Below are 21,133 nucleotides of genomic sequence, written 5' to 3'. Positions count from 1 at the left end.
ACTAAGTTATGATTCTCATGGCAGCCTAAACATATTCAAAGGAAGAAAAAAAAACATTACTGAAAAGTAATCAAATAAACTGGTTTTGTTTCCCTCAAAAGCTCAAAGTTGTGAAGTTCCAAGACTAATTTTATTTTTCATTTTGCTTTTTTTTTCCCCCAGGGAGAGTAGTTTAATAGAGAACTGTATAGTATGGATTAACCTGAAAAGTCATCTTGTTCTACTGAGGCTTTCAGCTCAGAGCTGAAACCAGATCCAGACTAGGTTACTGCTTTTTTCATTAAATAAGTATTTCTTTATATTGTAACTCAGATTATGACCTCACTTTCTATCGTGTTGAGAAGAGCATGTGGTTCTGTAAAGCTCACTGTCACCATTTTAATAATATACCTACATTCATAATCTTGCATGTATATATATTAGTACATCTCTCTCTCTCTCTGTACATATATATGTCCCTATTATTTAAACAAGAATATTCTTCCAAACTCTTATTCACAAGATAGGCATAGACCTAGACAAAGACCTTTACATTATGCTTACGATGTGTTCTCTGCTTAATGAAGTTTATACTCAGTATTTTAGAGGTTATGTAGATGTTTTTTTAATGTCAGAGTTATATACTACACCTGAAGTCTTCTCTTACTGTGATAATTAGACAACTCTTCCACTTGTCAGTAGCATTGCCACTAGTATCAGCCAGAGGGTGAAGTGTTAGGCTATTCTCAGATGCAGCAACCCTACCAGTGGGAATGTTAGAGAAGCAAGACAGTTCAGTTAATAACTGAAATACAGTATCCTGTTCTTTAGCATGTGTCCATGTGTCCAATCTATACCACTGTTATTTATATGGTGCCCAGGCAGCTTTCAGAAAAAGCAAAAATGTATTTAGATCTAAAAATCCTGAAGTGGCTATAGGTGAAGATATAGAGGAATAAAAAGGTAAAGGAATTGAGAATTGTTTTCTAAAAGCAGAAAGGTGTATTTTCTAGTCTTCCAAAATCTTAAAATGACTTCAAAATAATGACATTTTGACTAGAGGTTAAATAGAATGACTTTATGATGGGTGTGGAGCTTCTCTGCATTAGATAATTACTTGCTTGACTTTAATCTACCATGATGAATTTTCTTAAGAAAATAAAAGTGAAATTAAGCAGGATGAGGTACAAGTTAGGCATACAGAAAACAAAGTAGCTGTTGGAATACTTAGTTTTCATTTCTGCTGCTTTATCTGAGTTTTTGCATTGCTTCAGAGGCCAAGTCTGCAATAATGTATGGGAAAAGTAGCTGGAACTCAAAAAAGTGATATGTGGAGAAAATGAGTCAGTAAACTCAAGGATGGATGTGGAAATGCTAGCGCTATGCATAGGAATGTTTACATAAGCAAGCTCACTATATAACATACACACTGAAAAGTTCTACCATTGAGATGCATGCATCTTCAGTGACCACAGTTTATGCACTTCCACTAATGCAAAGTGATCTCTTTCAGAATTCATCTTCTAGATGGTCTAGTGACCCCCAGAAGGAGTTTGGGTTTTGTTTCTTTTTCTGTCATGCCATAGCATCCTTTTTGTTTTCTTATTCCATTATTGCCTTATGACTCTGAATGGCAATGCTAATAGATTTTTTTTGTAGTCTTAGTGAGTGCACTGCAGTCCAACTCATCCACAGATAATTTTAGTGAAGTATTGAGCTTTTTATGTCTCTGGCATACACAACTGAAATCACGTGATATATCCTCAACATGGGTAGGCCATAAGAGTTAACAAAATTGAAACCCACTTAAAGACTCTCCCTCTCCCTTTTCTGATCACCTTTCATTTTCCTGTGTCCCATCACCCCTTCCCTTCTCTTTTTCTACTTCCTTCTCTTCTTGCATTCACTGTCAGGAAGGGCCGGCACCGAAGGGCCAGTTCAGCACAACACGACGCCGGCAGAGACTGGCAGCTGCAGTGGCTACAACAGTGAGTGGATTTAAAAATCAAGGGATAGCTCTAAAGATGGGAAGCGGTATAACTTGATTGTGATAAGCTTATGAAAATGTTTCTTGCACTTTTTGGAGGTGTCTGTGCTACCCACTTTTAGCTGAGTTCCTTAGGAATGGTCAGGCCCAACAGAAATTATTTCCATAAATGTGGGTCTGAGCTTGTTTACATGGTACATGTCCCTCCTCCTTTATGCAAGTGCAAGTGACAGTTTGACTCAGGCCCTGCCCTATTTGAACATGTCTTTGACATACTCTGCTATATACTCTAAAATAGTATAAAACAATGATCAAATTCTGCTGAAGATTGTTGTGACAGCCTATAGCAAGACAGCAGAACCAAGGAGATTTGTTATGAACAGCCATGGAATTATAAAATTTTATTAATTTTATAAGTAATAAAGGTTAGCCTTTTCTTTTGAGACACTTTCTGTTTACATTCCATAATCCCAAAAAGTCATATTACTACTTCAGTAGTATTGGTTTTCCTAATTCTCTAAGTCTTTGCACCTGTATTTGGTTTTCCTAATTCTCTAAGTCTTTGACAGAAAGTATGGAGCTATGAAATCAATACAGGGACTGGGCATTAGGTGGGGGAAGTCCTGTTTGTGAAATCAAATTAGCATCCAAAGTATATCTTCAGCTGCTGCTTTATTAAGAAAATACTCATTAGGAATGCACAGTATAGACATTAGTACTAATCCATCAACTAAATAGTACAGCAGCTAGATAGGGAAGACTCTGTGCAGCCAAAGATTGAAACGAGCTTTAAATGCATATCTCTTATCAAGCCCAAGCGGTGAATATCATCACCAGGCTGAAGTACTCCAGGGTCTGCTGTTCCAGGCCATAGCTAAAATCCCCTAGATCAGACATAGTCTCTGCTTAAGCCTGTCTTGAGCTTCTGCTACCTGAACTGCAAACTCAGTTACTGCTATGCCCTCCTAAAAAGCATGCGAGAAATCAGTGTTTCTCCAGTTTCCAGATTAACTCATCTAAGTTTATTCCTCCCTAATCAGTTGATGCTGAACGCTCTGTGCAGTAATGGATTGCTATTTTGACTTCATCAGTCTCCCTGCATAGCAGAGAAATCAGCCTGATTCCCGATTTACTTGGCTGAGCAACTGAGTTGGTGGGAGGCTCTAACCAGTAGGTTCAGCAGTAGTTAAACAGCATTGGTAAGGGTTGTACTCCTTACCTGAAGAGTGCTTCAGTGGACAAATACAACTGGACTTTGATTGGAAGGCATTAAGAGTATAGGGAATTGCTGAGTTGTTACCTGCAGCTGAAGTGAGGACCAGTTGAAGGAGGTCTTGGAGTAACTGGAAAAAGTGCAGGAGGAAGGAAGACTAGAGGCACCAAAATGACTCTGCAGCTGTTACAGTGTTTGTGGCCATGGCGTGTTCTTCCTGGCTGATGCAGCAAAGTGCTCGTCTCTCCCAGTCTCTCTCTCATCTCTCTGTGTGCATAGACCAAGGGACACAGTTAAATGCACAGCAGAAAGAGGACATTTTCCTTACAACCCACTCCACCAGGAACAGTCTGTTCCTACATTAAAACATAATTCTGAAGAAGGTGATGGATGAGTGGGTATTACGCCTCTGGCATAAAGCAGGAAGTTAGGACAAGGTTCATCTGAGGTCATGTCTGGAAGAGTGTGTATGAAGGAAACTGTAGTCATGCATCAAGAGGCTAAATATTTTTTTAAAAACTTTCAAAACAACAACAATAAAAAACAACCAAAATGTGAATGTGTTATAAAGTAAGAGTCAAGTCACCATTAATATAGAGAGAAAACAAGTCAGTGCAAGGGAAGAAGGGTAAGAGAAATACGTTGGCAGTGTTTTTTGTACTCTTGCCTATGCAAGAGAATGAAAATTTTTGTTTAATGTGGGTTTTTTCATCTGTTATAGAAAGTAAGTTGGAAACTTTTCTAAAAGATGCATATGAGGAGAGTTCATGTCAATCAGTAGTTCAGTATTTTTGGTGCTTGCATTTAAAGCAGTCAGCAAGGCAGCTACTTATCTCTGTCATGTGAATGTATATTTCTTGCACGTAGTGTGACAGTACTTGTAGAACATGTAAATTCTGCTTCTAGGAGATAAATTATTTTTTTCCAGTAAACCTCACTTCAGAAAGAGTCCTTTTCAGCCTGCCCAGCTGAGGTATGAGGCAGAAATGATGAATCTAAAGCAGATCTCTTCAGCCAGATTCATCACAGAGTGACTAAGAGCCCCCCACCATGTGTGGGCAGCCTGCCTGCAGCTCTGCTAGTCTGTGTGGGTCTGGGGCAGCCTGACCCATCCCCACAGGCACATGGGGCTGTGGGGACTCTCCCTCAAGCTCCTGCATTATAGCTGGGATCAGCTTCTTTCCTGCCTTCTGGATGGTCTGAAGGGTTAGGTACATGCTCCACACACACAGCGATATCAGAGCTACTCTGCCCTCCTGGAGCCACCTGGAGCAGATGAACCTTTGCAGTGCTCCCCATCAGAAGGTTCTGGAACACGCTCTCCGATTTAAGAAGAGGAAAAGTTTTTTAAAGGAAATCTGAAATTAACCTAAGTTTAGCCACAGTATTCTGTTAACCTAGTTTTCCTGGGCTCTTAAAAGAGGCAGTCTGGTGCTTGCAAAGAAGATAGTGGGTTAAATATCCAGTACAAATGGAAGGAATTTATTCTATACATCTCCTGTTAATGAAATCTTCTTGATATGAGGCTAAAATGAGGTCCAGTAAAAACTACCTACTTTGTTGATATAACTAGAACACAAAATACACGAGAGAAGGAGTAAACCTTATATTGGATAGGTGCCACAAAGCTAATGTTTTATATGCTATATATATCTGGAAATTGAGGAAGAACAGAGTGGAAAATGGTATTTCACAGAATATGCTCATGAATGCCGTGGTGAATAGATCCCACAGGATTTTGAGGATTACATTGGAGAATCAGAAATCTAAAACATATACAGCTTTTACAGGAAGGGATTGATAAAACCATTCCCCAGTCTAATCAGATAACAAGGTACCAAGTTCAACCACTGATGGCAGTATAGAACTAATCTGTGGATAAAAATTCTCAGTAATATGACTTTTTTTGTTGTCTGCTGCTCTTTATCATGCCTTGGAAGAGCCATTTTATATTTTGGCCTCATTATTCATATTTGATTAATTACATTGGGCTGCAGTGTGAAAATTCTTGATATTTGATCAATATGATGAAATGAATTAGATTTAATGTGTTAAACAGTGCTTACTATGTTAAACAGTGCTTAAAGTTTAAGTAACAGAATTTAGTTCTGCATGCCTTTCCTTTGCATTTACATTTGAAAATTGGGTTCTTGGCCTGATTTTCATACAAATGTGTGTAAACGGTAACATTAAAATAAAATACAGCATATACTCACACACACATCACGTATGTAACAGTGGTAGCCATATACTGCATATGTAGCATACAGGTAGCTGCTCACTACACGATACATATATATGTAACTTAGAAATTCTTGTTTTGTTACTGTACCTGAAACTATAGGAGAAAGAGAAGTGGAAGTGATAATAAACTAAATTCTTTACTCCATCTTACTAAACCATATCTCTCTGCATTTATTTATGGTTCATGCGCTTTAAACGAAAATCAGGTGGATTTTTCATTTTATTTGTTGTTGTTGTTTATTTGTTTAGTCTGAAAGAAAATAGACTGTATGCTTGTTCCGTCTTCATAGTTGCCGTTACAATGAGTTTCAGCTAAAGATTTACCAGTAGTTTTGAAAAACTTCAGTGATATATTTGATAATGTTATGTCCTGTTTCTAGGTCTGTGGAGGAACTTGCATACTTCAAATGTTGGTATTGTAACAACTGTCATCTACATGTGCTCTCAGATGTTCAAATATAAAGGAGCATGTCTCATGGTTCAATTTTCCAGTAATCTTCTAAGCATTAGGAAATTGTCCATTTTTGAAACATTAGAATTTAAATGCTCCATCATTAGCTGTTAGCTTTGTATTTAGGTCGCCTTTTGTCTGTTACAGTGAAAAACTTCAAGAGAATTCTGCATCAACTGTGTTGAGATTTAAGAGAGTAAGAAGTTACATGTTCACTCTCACCATGTTCTTCACATTTTGAACTAAGTCTTTTCAGAAGAAATTTATATTTTGCTTCAACAGAGTCAAAAGTTTGATTATACCTTATACAATATTTCTTCACCGTTTCTTGCTGTAGGTCCCTTTCAGTGCTACAATGTCACCCATTCGATTGCATTCATCCAATCCCAACCTTTGTGCAGACATTGAGTTTCAGGCTCCCCCAAGCCATGTAGCAGACCCACTGGAGTGCTCTGCTGAGTACATGAAGCTTCAAGAAGAATTCTGCTTGATGGCACAAAAAGGTAACTGGAAATGTCAAGCCTTTCCTGTAATGTGCTTCTCTGTTGTGTTTCTTTATTGCCTTCACTTAGTTATGACCAGGGCATTCATCTGCATTAAATGATAATGTGTAAGAATTTTTAACTGGTCAGGTGGCTTACATAAAGGCAATGTGTTATATTTTCCACAAATGTCATAAATATAGAGATAGGTAAACTCTCTGTCTGATGTGAGATTGTTTTACAGGTCTTCTGAACTACTTTATGCATCCTGTAAATATGTGACTGAACTTGCAACCATTTTCTTTCTCAATAAAATGTTTTCTTTCTCCCCAAAGATGAATCAGAAGGTCACTGCTACACATAATGTTGTGCAATTCATTTTTGTGCAATATTTTTTATGTCAGTGGAAACAATGGAAAATGTAAGGGAATGTACTTTAGAAATTCCCTTTTATTGTCAGTAAATGAATGCTCCTACAAACTGAAAAATACTATTTTTAAAAGGGTTTGTTATCAGTTTACTATCTGTTATATAAAAAGCACAGAAAAAATGTGAGACTGACATCTTAAAAAAGTTTAAAAGCTGTTTAAAGACCAAGTATTCCTCTTTATTAGTGCAATATTAAGTCTTAGCAGAACTGATTTTTCTGTTTTTCTAAAACATACAAATAAAGAACAGAAAGAAAAGAACACACATTGGAAACAGTTTTACCAAACATGCACCTTTCCATATGTTCAGTACCAAGAATATTCCCAGGTGACTTATGTGTGAACATACAGTATGCACATTACAATCACAAGCTGTAAGTGTTTGTACTTAATTTGGCATGGAATACTTGAAGTTCAGATCCTTGTTTCAAGTGTCCATAATTGTGGGATGGAAGTCTCACTCACTGTCTTTATTGCTGAAATATTGTAATAGATGTCAATGTGATTTCTGTAGCCAAGAAAACACTTGTTTTATTTTTCTCTTTTTGCTTAGTGCATTCTCTTTTGAAGTCTGCCTTTAACAGCATAGCTATAGAGAAGGAGAAGCTTAAGCAGATTGTTTCAGAGCAGGATCTTACAGGCCACAATGCTCAAATAGCACACCTCAGACAGTCCCTCTCTCAGGTATGTTATTAATTTCATTTTGAGCACATCTAGCTTGCCAGATGCACTATTTCTTTTGTATTTTAGCCATTTCCTGAGGTAAAAGGAGCCAAGAAAAAGCCAAGTTCTTGACTAGAACTATGATGTGTTCTGTTATGACATTGCTCTAACCTCAGTGCATTTGGAGGTAAAGGATATAATTTGTTTGTGTAAGCATGTATCTGTTACGATTTTCCAAAGTAAAGAAAGAGCACCAAATCTTTTTATACAAATGCTAGATATCTTTCCTGGAGCTATTTCCAGCACAGCCAAGGAGATATTCTTGTTTTCATAATTAAGTTTTAAATGTTGACTGTATGTTGTCAGATTTGTTTTATATGTCTGTGTCTCTAACTGCACAAGGAATCTTGGGTTACAAGATAATCATGGGTAAATTGGATTTCCAGATACATGCCTCTTACTGTCCAGCATCTCTCCCACTTAAGCTAAAGGAAAAATTACAATTTGCTTTAGTGGGAGAGAAGAAGTAAAGCAACAACAAGTCCTCAAGTTACAAAATAGCTCAAATTTTTTAATTCATTGTCAATGAAGCATAAAAGCTTTTGCTGGATCTGTATGGAGGACTGCATCTGCAAGAATATGAGCAGAGGTTTAAAGACAAACTTTTTTGTAGATATAGATACAGATGCATATCATGTTATGCAGACTGATTACTGTGTGTTGTAATAAAAAAGGGTTAAGGACAAGAGGTAAGGATAACCATTTCTGGTAATTAAACTAGGACCTGTGGGGATTTATTAGTATCTTGTATTAAAAAAAAGGAAACAGGTTTTCTTCTAGGTCCTGGCCTGCAGTGTTAGTTTAGAAGTCACTGTCACACATTAGTTCATAGTGTTAATGGAGAATAAATGGAAAATTGACTGTGGCTCGGATTGTCCAGTCTCATGACCAGGTTTGAGCAGTTTAAGAAGCTACTGCCAGGCTGCTGTTAAGTGATCACCTTCCCTTCCTGGTAGATGGCAACTTTAAGCATGCCCAGACTGTTTCAGAACAAAGCAAAATTGGGTAATTTAAACTGTTTAGTGACAGTTTAAATTTACCTATTTTACTTTGGTCCTGCTTTGTCTCAGTACATTCATGCAGTTTCTTCCTGAGTCTGCACTATGGGGAGATAGAACAAGATTCTTACTTCATCATAAAGTCTTTGCCTACTAAACCAGCCTGTCTTTCTGTTGTTCTTTTCTGTGGTCCTCAGTGCTGAGACTATATTAAGGCTAAGCCAGTTCATGTTCTAGATATGTAGCATATCTTTTTCTGGATTTCAGAATCTTGCGTGTGAATCTTTCCAAATAACAGATAACATGTAAATGTGCACCCAAATTTATAATCTAGGTCGGACTTTAAAATAGGAGGAAAATCAGCAGATGGCAGATATCAGCCTAATTCTGTTGGTATTTGTGACACTGTAATGGATCAGTAGTTTGAAATAAGTACTCAAAAACAAATCTATAAAATTGATCTGGATGGGCAGAGCATGATTTTGTGTTGATTTTACCAGGAATGAAGCAACTTCTGTTTTCAGGCTCTAAGTGCTGACAAGCTTGATTTGGAAGGGGCTGTACAGTTGTAAGCCCAGAATTGCCTCTTTGGGTATTTTGTGGGTAGTTCCTGTTTGTTGTTCTGCAGTTTCACTCTTTCTTGCTGTATTCACTCCCCATTTCCATAATGTACATAACCCACCAGTACACCTACCAAAGAACTATCTAAAGAATTAAGGTAGAATGTCAGTGTTACGCTGTGGGAGAACATCTGTTCCCCGTGTTTCCTGAAAATCACTGAAGGCAAAGTAACCAAAGATTAAATCATGTTAGAGAGGATCTCAAAATAGGTATCTCTCTATAAGTGGAAGAAAGGAGGTTCTGTGATTCTTAGGAAATTGCGGGGAAGAAGATTTTTTCTTTTTTTTTTTCTTTTTTTTTTGGTCTTTAATGCTTACATTTTAATTTTAAATGAAATGTGCAATTTTTATTTTAAGGCTCTCAACCAGAATGCTGAACTAAGGAGTCGCTTGAACAGAATACATTCAGAATCTGTTATTTGTGATCAGGTTGTCAGTGTAAATATTATCCCTAGTCCTGATGAGGTAAGACTTTGGCCTTTAATGGATTTAGAGTACAAACAAACCTTGCTAATTCTCACTGATAACTTAAACACACCTGACAAATAATAGAGTTTTTCAGATTGGCAAGTTCATTCGTAGAAGAAATCAGGTTATATTTCCTTACATAAAATAAAACTTCTGTCTTTTGTTTTGCATATGTCAGACCTTATGAAAGAACTCAGCTTGATCTCTTTAGAGGAAGAGAGAAGGACTCCAGTTTTGGAATATTAATTGTTGGCTGTGGGAATTAGTGAGGTTTTACTGTATTTGAATGTAACACACAGTACCTAACCAATTCTGTATATCAGTTTCTTGCCAAATCAATAGAACAGTTTAGTATTTAAAGGCCTTATTTTGCAGTTCCTTAAAGGATCTGACATTTCGTAAGTATCTTGAGTGGTACTGCTAAAGTCAAAAGGTTCAGTCTATGAACCAAGCACTACACTAATATGCTTGCAACATCTAGTCTTTCTTGTTTTGCTCAACAGATTAGCGAACATTTGTATTAATAACAGTGAGCTTCCCTCATGACAAATCTGAATTTATGAGCTGTAATATATTACAATTAATATGGTTACTTTGACAACCATTCTGCTTGATTTTACCAAAATGGTTTTGATCTGTCATTTCTTCTATTTTTTTCTATGCATATGCCATTTCAATTAACATACTCTTGTCTCCTAATTATTTCTCCCAACAAGAAAGAAAGGTTAAAATATGTTTCAAATTACTTTTGTTAATTTGCTTTTTGAAAGCGTGCAAACAATTTTTCCAAGAAACCAGCATGTTGGAGACAGGCAACAGAAGACAAAAGTGAAGTGGTGCTACAGCACAGCAATCTGAAGTGAAGTTCTAGGCAATGGCCATCTCCTCTGTTTTGTATTTTTTGTTGGTTAGCTGTTTCTTTTTCAGATGTACATTGTTATATTGGTAGAAGTGTGCCTGACTGAAGGAGCTTTTCAAAGAGGTTTCCAGATCTCTCATTCAGTTCTTCTATTGATTGTTTTGTATATGTATAATCTTGCAGTGTGTAGATAATTCCCACATAAGCATCTTTTTCAGGTAGAGGCATGTGTATTTTTCCAAGTCCCTCTAGCTTATACAGAACTTCAAAATTTTAATCACTTCCTGTGAAGATTACAATGAAATTACTTCTATTTTCATTGTAATTCATCCAGCATCACAAACTATCTACAAGCTTATAAGTCCGAATGAAAAAGAAATGGGTTTTGACCTTTTGGTTTGTTTATGGGAGTTTTTGTGATTTTTTTTCTTAGTGCATATTGAGGTAACTGTATGGAATAATGCTACCGGATTAAGATGTCAACAAAACCACATGCAGGACATCTGGAATAAGATTAATGGGGATTGAGTTGCAATCTGAAGAGTTAACTGTATTTAGAAGGGCTTCAGTGGTTTCATCTGTATTATCTCCCAGAAGCAACATGCTGTATAAATTAAGGGATTAAGTCAGAAGCCTGTTTCCTTCCACAGCAGCAGATCCTTTCGTAAAATGGTACAGGGAGAGAATCTTAATTTTCCTTAATGCGACAGCCATAGAGAGTTTGTTCTCTTTAGTAGTATTGAGTCAGTGTTAATGGCATAATTCAGATGAGATTTGGAGTACAAACATGAAATAAATATATACATATTTATTTAAATATATACATATACAAATATATATTATACCCATCCTCCTAAATATTCAGACATTACATTGTTACTAAACTGGTTCACCAGGTCGTTTATTTGGAAAGTAACTTATAAATCCTTGACCTTATAAAAATTTATATTCAAATTTTGGTTGTATCCCAGTGATGTAATTTGTTATAACCAGGTGTCCTTTCATCTGAATTTTATGTTTGAACTTATCTGACACAATCCAGCTATTGTCCACAAAATCATTCCTTTCAGTAGAGAATTAAATTTGCAATTTCATGCTACTAAAACTTAGCAGTAGATACTGAGCAGGCCTCGAATGAGGACATGTATCTCTCTGTTTAAAATGCGCTTCGTTTTGTAATTCTCAGTCTCATCTGTTAGGTACACACACAATACTACTAAAATGCTGTCTTTACTCTCTGTGCTTATATTCGGCATAAAAAAATTAGTCAGGTGATTTACACTTTCTATGCATATTTCTTGTATATTAGAAATAATAATTTTACTTTTCTGTGCTTTATTTACAGACAGGTGAACAAATTCATGTCAGTTTGCCACTGTCTCAGCAAGTTTCTAATGAAAGCAGGCTCTCTATGTCTGAATCTGTTTCAGAGTTCTTTGATGCACAGGAAGTGCTTTTATCTGCCAGCTCGTCAGAAAACGAGGTAGGCTATGACACCACGCTGCAGCTTTGCTGTTGGACAGATTTAGGTATTGCTACCACTACTGAATTACTTTTTTTTATATAATGTTACTTAGACGATGTAGATAAATAAACATGAGACTACCATGTGACGAGGTGCAGATGTTCCCTGAAGTGTAAAACTGAGTTGAAAGTTATTTGTGTCAGTAGCTTATATTCAGTGCATGTCCTTTCTAGTTCCACATAAGGATGACATAGACAGGAACAGTTATGTCTGACTATGCAGTCAACTAAATTTAGATTCTAAAATATTCTTAAGAAAAACCCAAACAACAGTCTTCTACTATACACATAAAGTTAATCTCTGTAATGAGAGAAATAGACAAAAAAGTAGTATTTCTGGAAAAAATTATTGTTTAAAACAATTCTTAAAACCAGTCCTAACACCAGTGTGATTCTTGTTTTGCAAAATGATAGGTTGATATTTATATAATTTTTTTCTGAAACAGAAGCTGCATTTTATTGTTTGCTTCTTTATAAAGAGCACAAATCTGACTCTCTCTTCTCACCTTCCATCCCTAGCACATTATGTTGTCAATTTTTTGTCCATCTCTGATCTCACTTGAAGCCACCTTTTGCAAATTTAATGTCTGGTTTTGGCTTCATAGTAAGAAATTCAGAAACATGAGGAGAATGTAGCATTTTTTTTGACACCTTTAGTGCATCGGCAGTATGGGCTGATTGAAACATCCAGCTGATTTAGTTAAAAGCTCTAATTGAGTAAAGATTATTTCTTTGAATATTTGTGTTTCAGTTTACTATTTTTGTCTAATTTGGCAGTATATTTTATATGTATTTGAGTTAATTGATATTTTATTTATGTTTTAGGCTTCTGATGATGAATCTTATATCAGTGATGTGAGCGACAATATATCTGAGGACAACACCAGTGTTGCAGACAACATTTCTCGGCAAAGTATACTGTGTTTCAAACTTTGGAAAATTACATTTGCTATGTTCATGTACCAGAATTACTGCATGTCTGTACAAGACCAACTCAGCTGAAAACAGTGAAGTTGGCCTTGCTTGTTCTGGCAATGAATTGGTTCGATGGAGAAGTCTATTTTTCTTAATCTGGTTCTTTCTTATGATAATATTTTTTTCCCTTCCCAGTTCTTAATGGTGAGCTAACAGGAGGTGCATTCAGAAATGGACGGAGAACTTGTCTCCCAGCTCCCAGCCCTGACACCAGTAACATCAATCTGTGGAATATTTTGAGAAATAACATTGGCAAAGATCTTTCCAAAGTATCCATGCCAGTTGAGCTAAATGAACCTCTGAATACCTTGCAACATCTTTGTGAAGAGCTGGAGTACAGTGAACTCTTGGACAAGGCTGCTGAAACAGATGACCCTTATGAACGCATGGTAATAAATTTAGTGTAGCACTTCTTCTGTCTGTATTGAAAAGGGAGTTGTTGAGTGGAGGTCCAGGCAGGGTCCTCTCTTGCTCTCTCTGTTTGCAGACAACAGACCTGGTCAAAGGTAGAAAAACAGTGTCATGTACAAATTGTAGTTTTAAGAGGCTGTTGAAAGACTGAATGAGACCATGAATAAAAAGAAATTATATCAACAAAAGGAATACAGTTTATGCTAGTTTTGGCTGGGATGCATGGCTTCATTCTCAGGCATGCTTCATTAATCCAGTTTTCAGTCTGGGTAGACTGAGTTGTGTGATACCATATAGTAATGGCATGTACACAAGAATCTCTGCCTATTCTCACGTGCTTGTCTGTATTTTCACAGGTTCTCATAGCTGCTTTTGCAGCGTCAGGCTATGCCTCTACCTACTTTAGAGCAGGAAGCAAGCCATTTAACCCTGTGCTTGGAGAAACTTATGAATGTATTAGAGAAGACAAAGGATTTAGATTTTTCTCAGAGCAGGTAAAACTTTTTTCTAGATGGAAATTCCCATTTAGATTTATATTTTGGTTTCTTCATTTTTATAGAATAATATCATTTTTTATTTCTAGTTAGAATGGTTTGCTTTCTTAGTAGTAAATAAATATTGTTAGTATGAGTGAGTTTCATTAAATGCTACAAGGTATATGTTTTTATAGTAATCGCAAGGAACTGTCTTAAGTACAAACATTTAAGTTATCTCTCTTTTCATAGACACACAGGCTATGAAGAGTGAGGGCTATTTAGTATTTTCATATTTCAATAACAATTGTACTGTCTTAGGAATGAAAATGAAATGTTTTTAACTCAGCACAACTGTTTTCCAGGTTAGCCACCATCCTCCAATTTCGGCCTGTCACTGTGAATCAAAGAACTTTGTGTTTTGGCAAGGTATACTTTTTTAATTTAAAAGTGTAACTCCTTTTTGATTGTCAAGTAAAAACATTGTCTGTATAAGCTGAGATTTGCATTTGGAACTTACTCAAAATTTCTCTGCTTATTTTTGAAGTAACATATTATAAACTGATGCTCTGATTTCACTCCAAATTCTCATTCTTAAGAGTGAGCAGATGTGTTACAACTTTCCTTGTCATTTTCAGTCTGTTTTTACTTTTCTGTTTAAAAGCTTTTTACCAAGGAAATTACTATTTCTTATAAATGCAAGCAGTTCTTTTTACACATTTGAACAAATAACTCTTTTTTTTCTTGTACTTATTGACATATGCCTTTAATTTATATTGAATGTCTTCATGAGGGATTTGACAATAATGTAGCAGAGACATGATTCCTAGAAGAAAATTAAACTTATCTTTAGTTTTTCTGACCTAATGTAATTTTCTAGTATTTTTTTTCTTTTGTATTATCATGGCACATTAATACTATCTACTGTCCTATTTTGAACCGGGTGGTCTAGCACAGATCAGATCATCTCTCATGTCACACTGATCACTGCAAGGGGGAGACTTTGGTCATTTTAGTTTTTTAAATCTTTCACTATTATACTCAGATATCAGATGGAAAAACAAATTCTGGGGGAAATCAATGGAAATTCTGCCAGTTGGAACCTTGAATGTGACTCTTCCAAAGTAAGCTACTGTCCTCTCCTTTTGTTTACAGTCTTTGCTGGAATCTAATCTGAACTGCCTTATGAATATGGGGGAAAAGGTATACAGACATCCCATGAATTGTACTGGTGAGGGTTAGTGCCTGGCTCAAATGTCTCCTTAGTGTTCAGGTGGAGTTACTGAAGCATTTTTGAGCCTGAAGATTCATTTCATTTTTTGTAGGAAAAATATGCAAACTCTCTAGAGAGCAATGAAGAGAGGGGGATAGAAATGTTTCAGGAGAGCGAACCCATGTTTTATATGTGCAGTAGTGAACAAGGCTGCCATATAGGACTGTCAGCAGCTAGCACTGTCCTAAAGCTCTCAGTGTTGCTAAGTGTTCCGTCAGAACAACCACTAGTGGCCATGTAAGTCCTTTTTTCAAAATGTAGATAAACTAAAGCATGTTCTTCAGATGTTGGCAGAGTAGTGAGAAGTAGTAGTTTCACTGTAGGTAAGACTCTGAAGCTCTGACAGAGAATGTGCTTTGCACAATATAATACCCTCATTTTATTCTTGTTTGACGTTAGAGATCCTCTGGCTCTGGATAGTTGTTACAGAGAGAAAGGGATGATGCGCCAATGTGCTCCTGGCTTCCTTCCTTTCCTTGATCTTCTTTTCGTATTTATTTTGTTCTGTTTGTGATTTATTTATATTGTCAGCTTATAACCTCAATTCAGCCATATGTTGGTCTGTGAGACACCATCCTGCCCCTAGAGGAATTGTGGCCAAAGCACTTTACTGTGAGGACAGTGAATATTCCATGCAGGGCTTCAGAGGTTCATAATGTCTTGATTTGTGGTTCATAGCACCATTCTGCAGTTCTCTGCACGGGAGCTTAGGTGAGCTTCTCTAAGGAGGATTAATAATGTACCCAGAAGCAGTACTTCATTACTGTAAGGTATGCAGACATTTATGAGCAATATGGTCTCATATTTACAATAATGGAGCAATGTTTTACTTTTTTGTCAGTAAAGATCATGATTAATAGATGTTACCAACTAGTTTTTAATCTGTTCTTAGGTACGGAGACTACTACGTCTGGAACAAAGTCACTACTTGCATACATAATATTCTTAGTGGAAGGAGATGGATAGAGCACTATGGAGAGATAACTATCAGAAACACAAAAAGCAGTATTTGTATTTGTAAACTCACATTTGTCAAGGTAACATATGGATCCTAATACATATCCTGTATTTATATAATTACATAGTTTAAGCATACATCAGTTCTTCAGTATTCCTGAAATCCACGTTCCACATTTTATCTTATCAGTTTTCATAAATATGTAAATTGTCAAATGAAAATGCTATGTCAAATGGTATGATTCTGTTCCACTGAATGTTTGATAGGATTGTGTTCCGTTGCTGTATAGTTGTGTGCTATACTGTTCCTGGGTTCAGCTTAAAAATCAAATGTCAATTTTTTTTATATTACCACAATGAAAACATGAAGTCACTGTGTGCTACTGTGCTATTTTACTTCTGCCTTTACTAGAATTTGTTGGTCAATATTTTATCTCTTTAGATTAAATAATGCTGCTTTGGTTCATAGCATTTTAATATCAAGGCAATGACCATATATAAAAATAGAACTGTGTATAGCTATGTTATCATTACTATCAATTATTTTCCCTAAAAATAAGTCTGTCTTCATATTGCAACAAAAGACATCTCTACCATCGCAGTGTTAGCAATGGAGTGTTGCCATAAATCTGAAATCTGTGTTTTGATTGATGTTCTGAGAACGGGCAACTGGCTCTTAGATGAAGGTGTAAGAAATAAATGTGTCTAAGAAAAGCAAAACAGAGAAGAGAAATAGAAAGAAACAAATAACAAATAATATTGGCTGAATGTCTTCCTTGCTGCAAGCAGTAGTGCGTGGCACGCATCAGAGGATTTCCTTACAGGTACGGGTATTTCTTCATATAGGAAGAGGAGAGTTAGCCAGCTCTGACTGGCAAAGTGTCATTTTCGCAGAATTGTGTGGCATTTGGGTTAGTGAATGACAATGTAGTTCCCAAATGTGCAGATAATTTAAATCCTTTTATGCCAAAACCACGTAGAAAATTATTCAAGGTTTCTCGTATATTAAATCAATTAATATTCAGATCATCTGACTTTCGAATTTTGGTAGTCTTGGTTCCCAGTTCTGATACAAAATTTGGACAGTGGGTGCCACATAGCAAGATTCATGCAGTATGTGTATTGGTAAAATGGGTAGAGTGAAAAAGAGCATGAACTAGTAATTTTTGCTTAAACTTGCAGGTGAACTACTGGAATTCAAATGTAAATGAGGTCCAGGGTGTTGTGATAGATCAAGAAGGGAAAGTGGTTCATCGTCTCTTTGGAAAGTGGCATGAAGGCCTTTACTGTGGAGTTGCACCTTCAGCCAAATGCATATGGAGGCCAGGTAGGAAGCTCATAAGAAACTCCAGCAGGTGTTGTGGGGTAAACCTAGACTATGTAAAGCTGTTTTAGCCTTCACTTGAAGTACACAAAATACCGCTAGAGAAATTAAAATTCCTGGCTAGACAAATAAACAAGAACTTACATGACTTTAAAATAATGATAAACGAAAGTGTTCTTACAGGGCATAATCTTCTACATCACAGTCTGACTCCAGGTCAGACTGGATTCTTAGGATCAACATAAGAATAAACTTAAGAAAAAAACCAGGTGTCTGGGCTGGCCAGTCTGCCTTCTCACAGAGAGTGAGGTAACTCCCTTGGATTCAACAAATACGAGTTTGAGTTTGTTGTCTTTATTAGTTTTATTAGCTTAAAGAATTGGTCATCAGAGATGGTAAGCACCTATGATTTTAAGATCTAATTTCAACTTCCTTACTGCTTGCTTAGAGGCGCTGAGGTTAAATGAATCATCCTTTGCATCTGTATCTTTTGTACATGCATGTATCTTTCATACATGCATTATCCAGGAATTGTCACTATTCTTAGTATTTTGAATCTTGCTCTGTATCTGTAGTATTTTAAGCCCTGCTTTGCACCCTGCTCTCTGCAATGTCTGCTCTGACTGCTGATAGTGCAGTAAGGTGTTGGACAGTGGAATCAGTCTGTGAGTGAGCAGTAAGTTCCAAAATTAACTCTAAAGATCAGTTAAGGTCAGGTTTTAGACAGATATTTGTTAAGCCCACTTTCTGGGGAACAGCAAATTACTTTTAACTTGAAAATCTTGAAAACATTAATTTTTATTTTAAAAGGAGTGAAGATCATAAAAGTTTTTAGTCTATTAGCATGTAATTACAACCTCTGCAGATAAGCAGTTGAAATTAATATTTAGTGAATTTTGTTCCACCTAGTTTTGATGCTTTTTAATTGTAGTAGTAAAATATATTATTTTTTTCTGTTAAAATTTAATAAATAAAGGAATCTCTTGCATATTTAAAGTAATAGCTTGAAAAGTTTTTTTCTTTCTCTTATATGCATACAGGCTCGATGCCAACCAATTATGAACGTTATTATGGCTTCACAAGGTTTGCTATTGAGCTAAATGAATTAGATCCTTTATTGAAAGATCTTCTTCCTGCAACAGATGCCCGTTTCAGGCCAGATCAAAGGCAAGAATGCTTATTTATACACTTAATATTTGGTGGGCTTAAGGCTGGGTTTGACTGAGTCTTGAATTTTGTCTATGTCTTCACTGCAGTCTGAATTAAGCTTTGGAGAATTCTGCTAGTAGAGAAGACAGTATTGCAATCAAATTTCTGCTTTAGCCAGTTGAGTTAAAGTAGAAAGCTTCTTCAGTGGTAAAACTATAGTGCAATCTTGGGGCAGATTTCTCCTAACAAGCTGAAAGACAGGCTCTGAATGTCATGCCCTCCTGCTATGAATGGAAGCAACACTAATTCCCTCCAAATTCTCAGTTCATACTACTTTAGCATTTGTGATATGCTAAAGTTACTGAGGAAAGTGTATGCCTTAGGCTATAGGTCAGGCACATGTAGCTGGGAAGTCACATCTCAGACTAGATCTGAAAGTAGGTACAACACAGACAGCAGACTTGGCTTCTGCTTGCCTTTTGTGATGATTGGTGCTAAAAAAATCCCTTGTAGTCGACGCTGAATGATTGCTACAGGGTCTGCTGTTATTCCTACAGGCTTCTGGAGGAAGGAAATATAGAAGCAGCAGCATCTGAGAAACAAAGAATAGAGGAACTTCAGAGAGCTCGGAGGCGGTACATGGAAGAAAATGGCATCGAATATGTACCCAAATTTTTTAAGTGAGTCTGTTTACTTGAGTGATACGTCTCTGTTTTCTATAATGTAACTGGACAAAGTACTACAAAAGTTACCACCAACCTAGTCTGTTAATCATGAAAGCTCGGAAAGTTGCAGTTTCAAGAAACATAATTAGAGACCTGATCTCTGCATGAAGAATTTTTAAATAGTTTAAAGCTTCCTAATGGAAAGATCACTTTCTCACAATGGACAACAGCTATATAAGCCAAATGAACCCCTTGGCCAACGTTTTTGAACTTTGAAGTGGCATAGTAGTATAATATTGAAATCTCAGATTTACCTAGGTTATTTTTTTAAGTCATTGCATAAACCAAGTAATGTGTGGCCTGAACAACAACATAGAGCATATATATGTCTAAAAAGTATATATATAAATGTATGTGTATACACTTAAAGTTTATTTATTTTTGAAGGAAGGGCTTTTTTGTCTGTTGGTTTTTCATTCAGCATTCTTCTGAAACAAGGGATAGTCATACCAAATAGCCTGATATTTAGCATGGAGAATCAAAAGTGAAAAGACTGAATGTGCTTGATGCAGTGGTAGTATAATGTGAGCAAAATACAGGGGAGACAAAAAAAATAAATGGTAAAAGGCTTACATCTATTGAATGATCCCCTGCACATAATCAGAATCTGTAATAGCCAAAGAGATTTTATATGGCTCTAAGACCTCTTCACACATATCAGACAACAGGTTTGGAATCTGTTTGCAGACTGTTTTCTCTATCTTCCACTTTTTATATTGGTAGAGGTTGATTTTTGTTTTTAAATCCCTGACTGTTCTTGTGTCCTTTAGAAATATGAAATCGTATTTAATATTGGTTAGATCAGAGAGGTGTGAAATTTGATTTTACATTGCATAAGAGAAGAGATCTATGGTCAAAACTTTTTTCCCTATCTCCCTCTCTTTTTTTTTCCCTTTCTACAGAAAAGTTATCGACGCTAATCAAAGAGAAGCCTGGGTTACCAATGAAACCTACTGGGAACTGCGAAAGGATCCTGGTTTTAGTAAAGTAGACATTCCTGTACTCTGGTAAACTGAGAATGTAGATCTAGTAAACATATCACTCTGAAGAAAAAAAATAACTATGCACAATATGTTTCTTATAGCTAAGCGTGGTTTGTGGGTCTACGGAAAAAACGTATCATACACATTTATATTCATCTTTATAATGGACTTTTGAAAGTGCATTAGACCAGGCCCCTGACCACTTCTGGATCTTTTTAATTTTGCAGCAGCCATTTAAAAAGGAAAAAAAAAGGAACAAAAACCTTTTAAAGTTTCATATGCTGAAAATTCAGAACAAAAGAAGCAGATGAGTTATCCAAAGTCACTCAGAAGAGGTGGTAAGCGCAAGACTGCAATCGGTGCTTTAAACAGACATTAAGAGTAATACACTTTAAATTAAAAAAAAAAAAAGGAAGAAAAAGAGAAAAACATCCATTTTGTTTCAACTATTTTTGTTAAAAACTCTTGAGTCACAACACCGACATTTCTGGCTTCAGGTTAGTCCTTTGATGTGATGTGCTTGGACTGGCCTTTGTCAAAAAGATATGCTTTTCTGGAAGCTGTTCCCATTCATATACCATTGTTCATGCCTTAACAAAATATGAAGATGTACAGTAAGTAATTTTAAAATATCTATGCTTAGGCTTATGTGAAGGGCAGATTTTTAAAGCATTAGAATTTTATCATAATAAAAGTATTGGACGAGCTGCATTATTTAAAATCAAAAGACAACCAAACATCTAAATGTATTTCAGAGGAATGAGATCTACTGTACATGCTTTAGCTTTGGGATGCTGACTGTATAATCAGACTGAAAAGAAACTCCTAGCTGGTTGAATTTGAGACAGTTTTGCTAAATTCATATGAATTGCTAGTCAGAAACTTCG

At 36.1% G+C, this 21,133-nt stretch overlaps 1 protein-coding gene across 6 annotated transcripts in view; it reads left to right on the top strand.

Annotated features, from left to right (window-relative positions):
* Positions 1-20,657, top strand: part of OSBPL6 (oxysterol binding protein like 6) — an 89,592-nt gene extending 68,935 nt beyond the window's left edge. For 4 of the 6 annotated variants that reach the window (XM_032693100.1, XM_032693098.1, XM_032693102.1 and 1 more), the window contains exons 11-25: positions 1,893-1,967; positions 6,212-6,377; positions 7,338-7,468; positions 9,483-9,590; positions 11,798-11,935; positions 12,802-12,889; positions 13,087-13,340; positions 13,719-13,856; positions 14,201-14,264; positions 14,881-14,959; positions 16,001-16,145; positions 17,248-17,392; positions 18,430-18,556; positions 19,096-19,218; positions 20,166-20,657. In XM_032693100.1, the coding sequence (XP_032548991.1) occupies positions 1,893-1,967; positions 6,212-6,377; positions 7,338-7,468; positions 9,483-9,590; positions 11,798-11,935; positions 12,802-12,889; positions 13,087-13,340; positions 13,719-13,856; positions 14,201-14,264; positions 14,881-14,959; positions 16,001-16,145; positions 17,248-17,392; positions 18,430-18,556; positions 19,096-19,218; positions 20,166-20,274 (1,890 nt within the window). In that variant the 3' untranslated portion in view covers positions 20,275-20,657. The remainder of the gene's footprint in view (positions 1-1,892; positions 1,968-6,211; positions 6,378-7,337; positions 7,469-9,482; positions 9,591-11,797; positions 11,936-12,801; positions 12,890-13,086; positions 13,341-13,718; positions 13,857-14,200; positions 14,265-14,880; positions 14,960-16,000; positions 16,146-17,247; positions 17,393-18,429; positions 18,557-19,095; positions 19,219-20,165) is intronic. The other 2 variants (XM_032693104.1, XM_032693103.1) reach the window with 1 other exon arrangement.
* The last annotated feature ends 476 nt before the right edge of the window (positions 20,658-21,133 follow it).

This window comes from Chiroxiphia lanceolata, chromosome 7, assembly GCF_009829145.1.
Source record: "Chiroxiphia lanceolata isolate bChiLan1 chromosome 7, bChiLan1.pri, whole genome shotgun sequence".
Taxonomy (NCBI): domain Eukaryota; kingdom Metazoa; phylum Chordata; class Aves; order Passeriformes; family Pipridae; genus Chiroxiphia; species Chiroxiphia lanceolata.
Note: the sequence above shows the minus strand (reverse complement) of the source record. Positions and strands in the feature narration are given on the sequence as shown.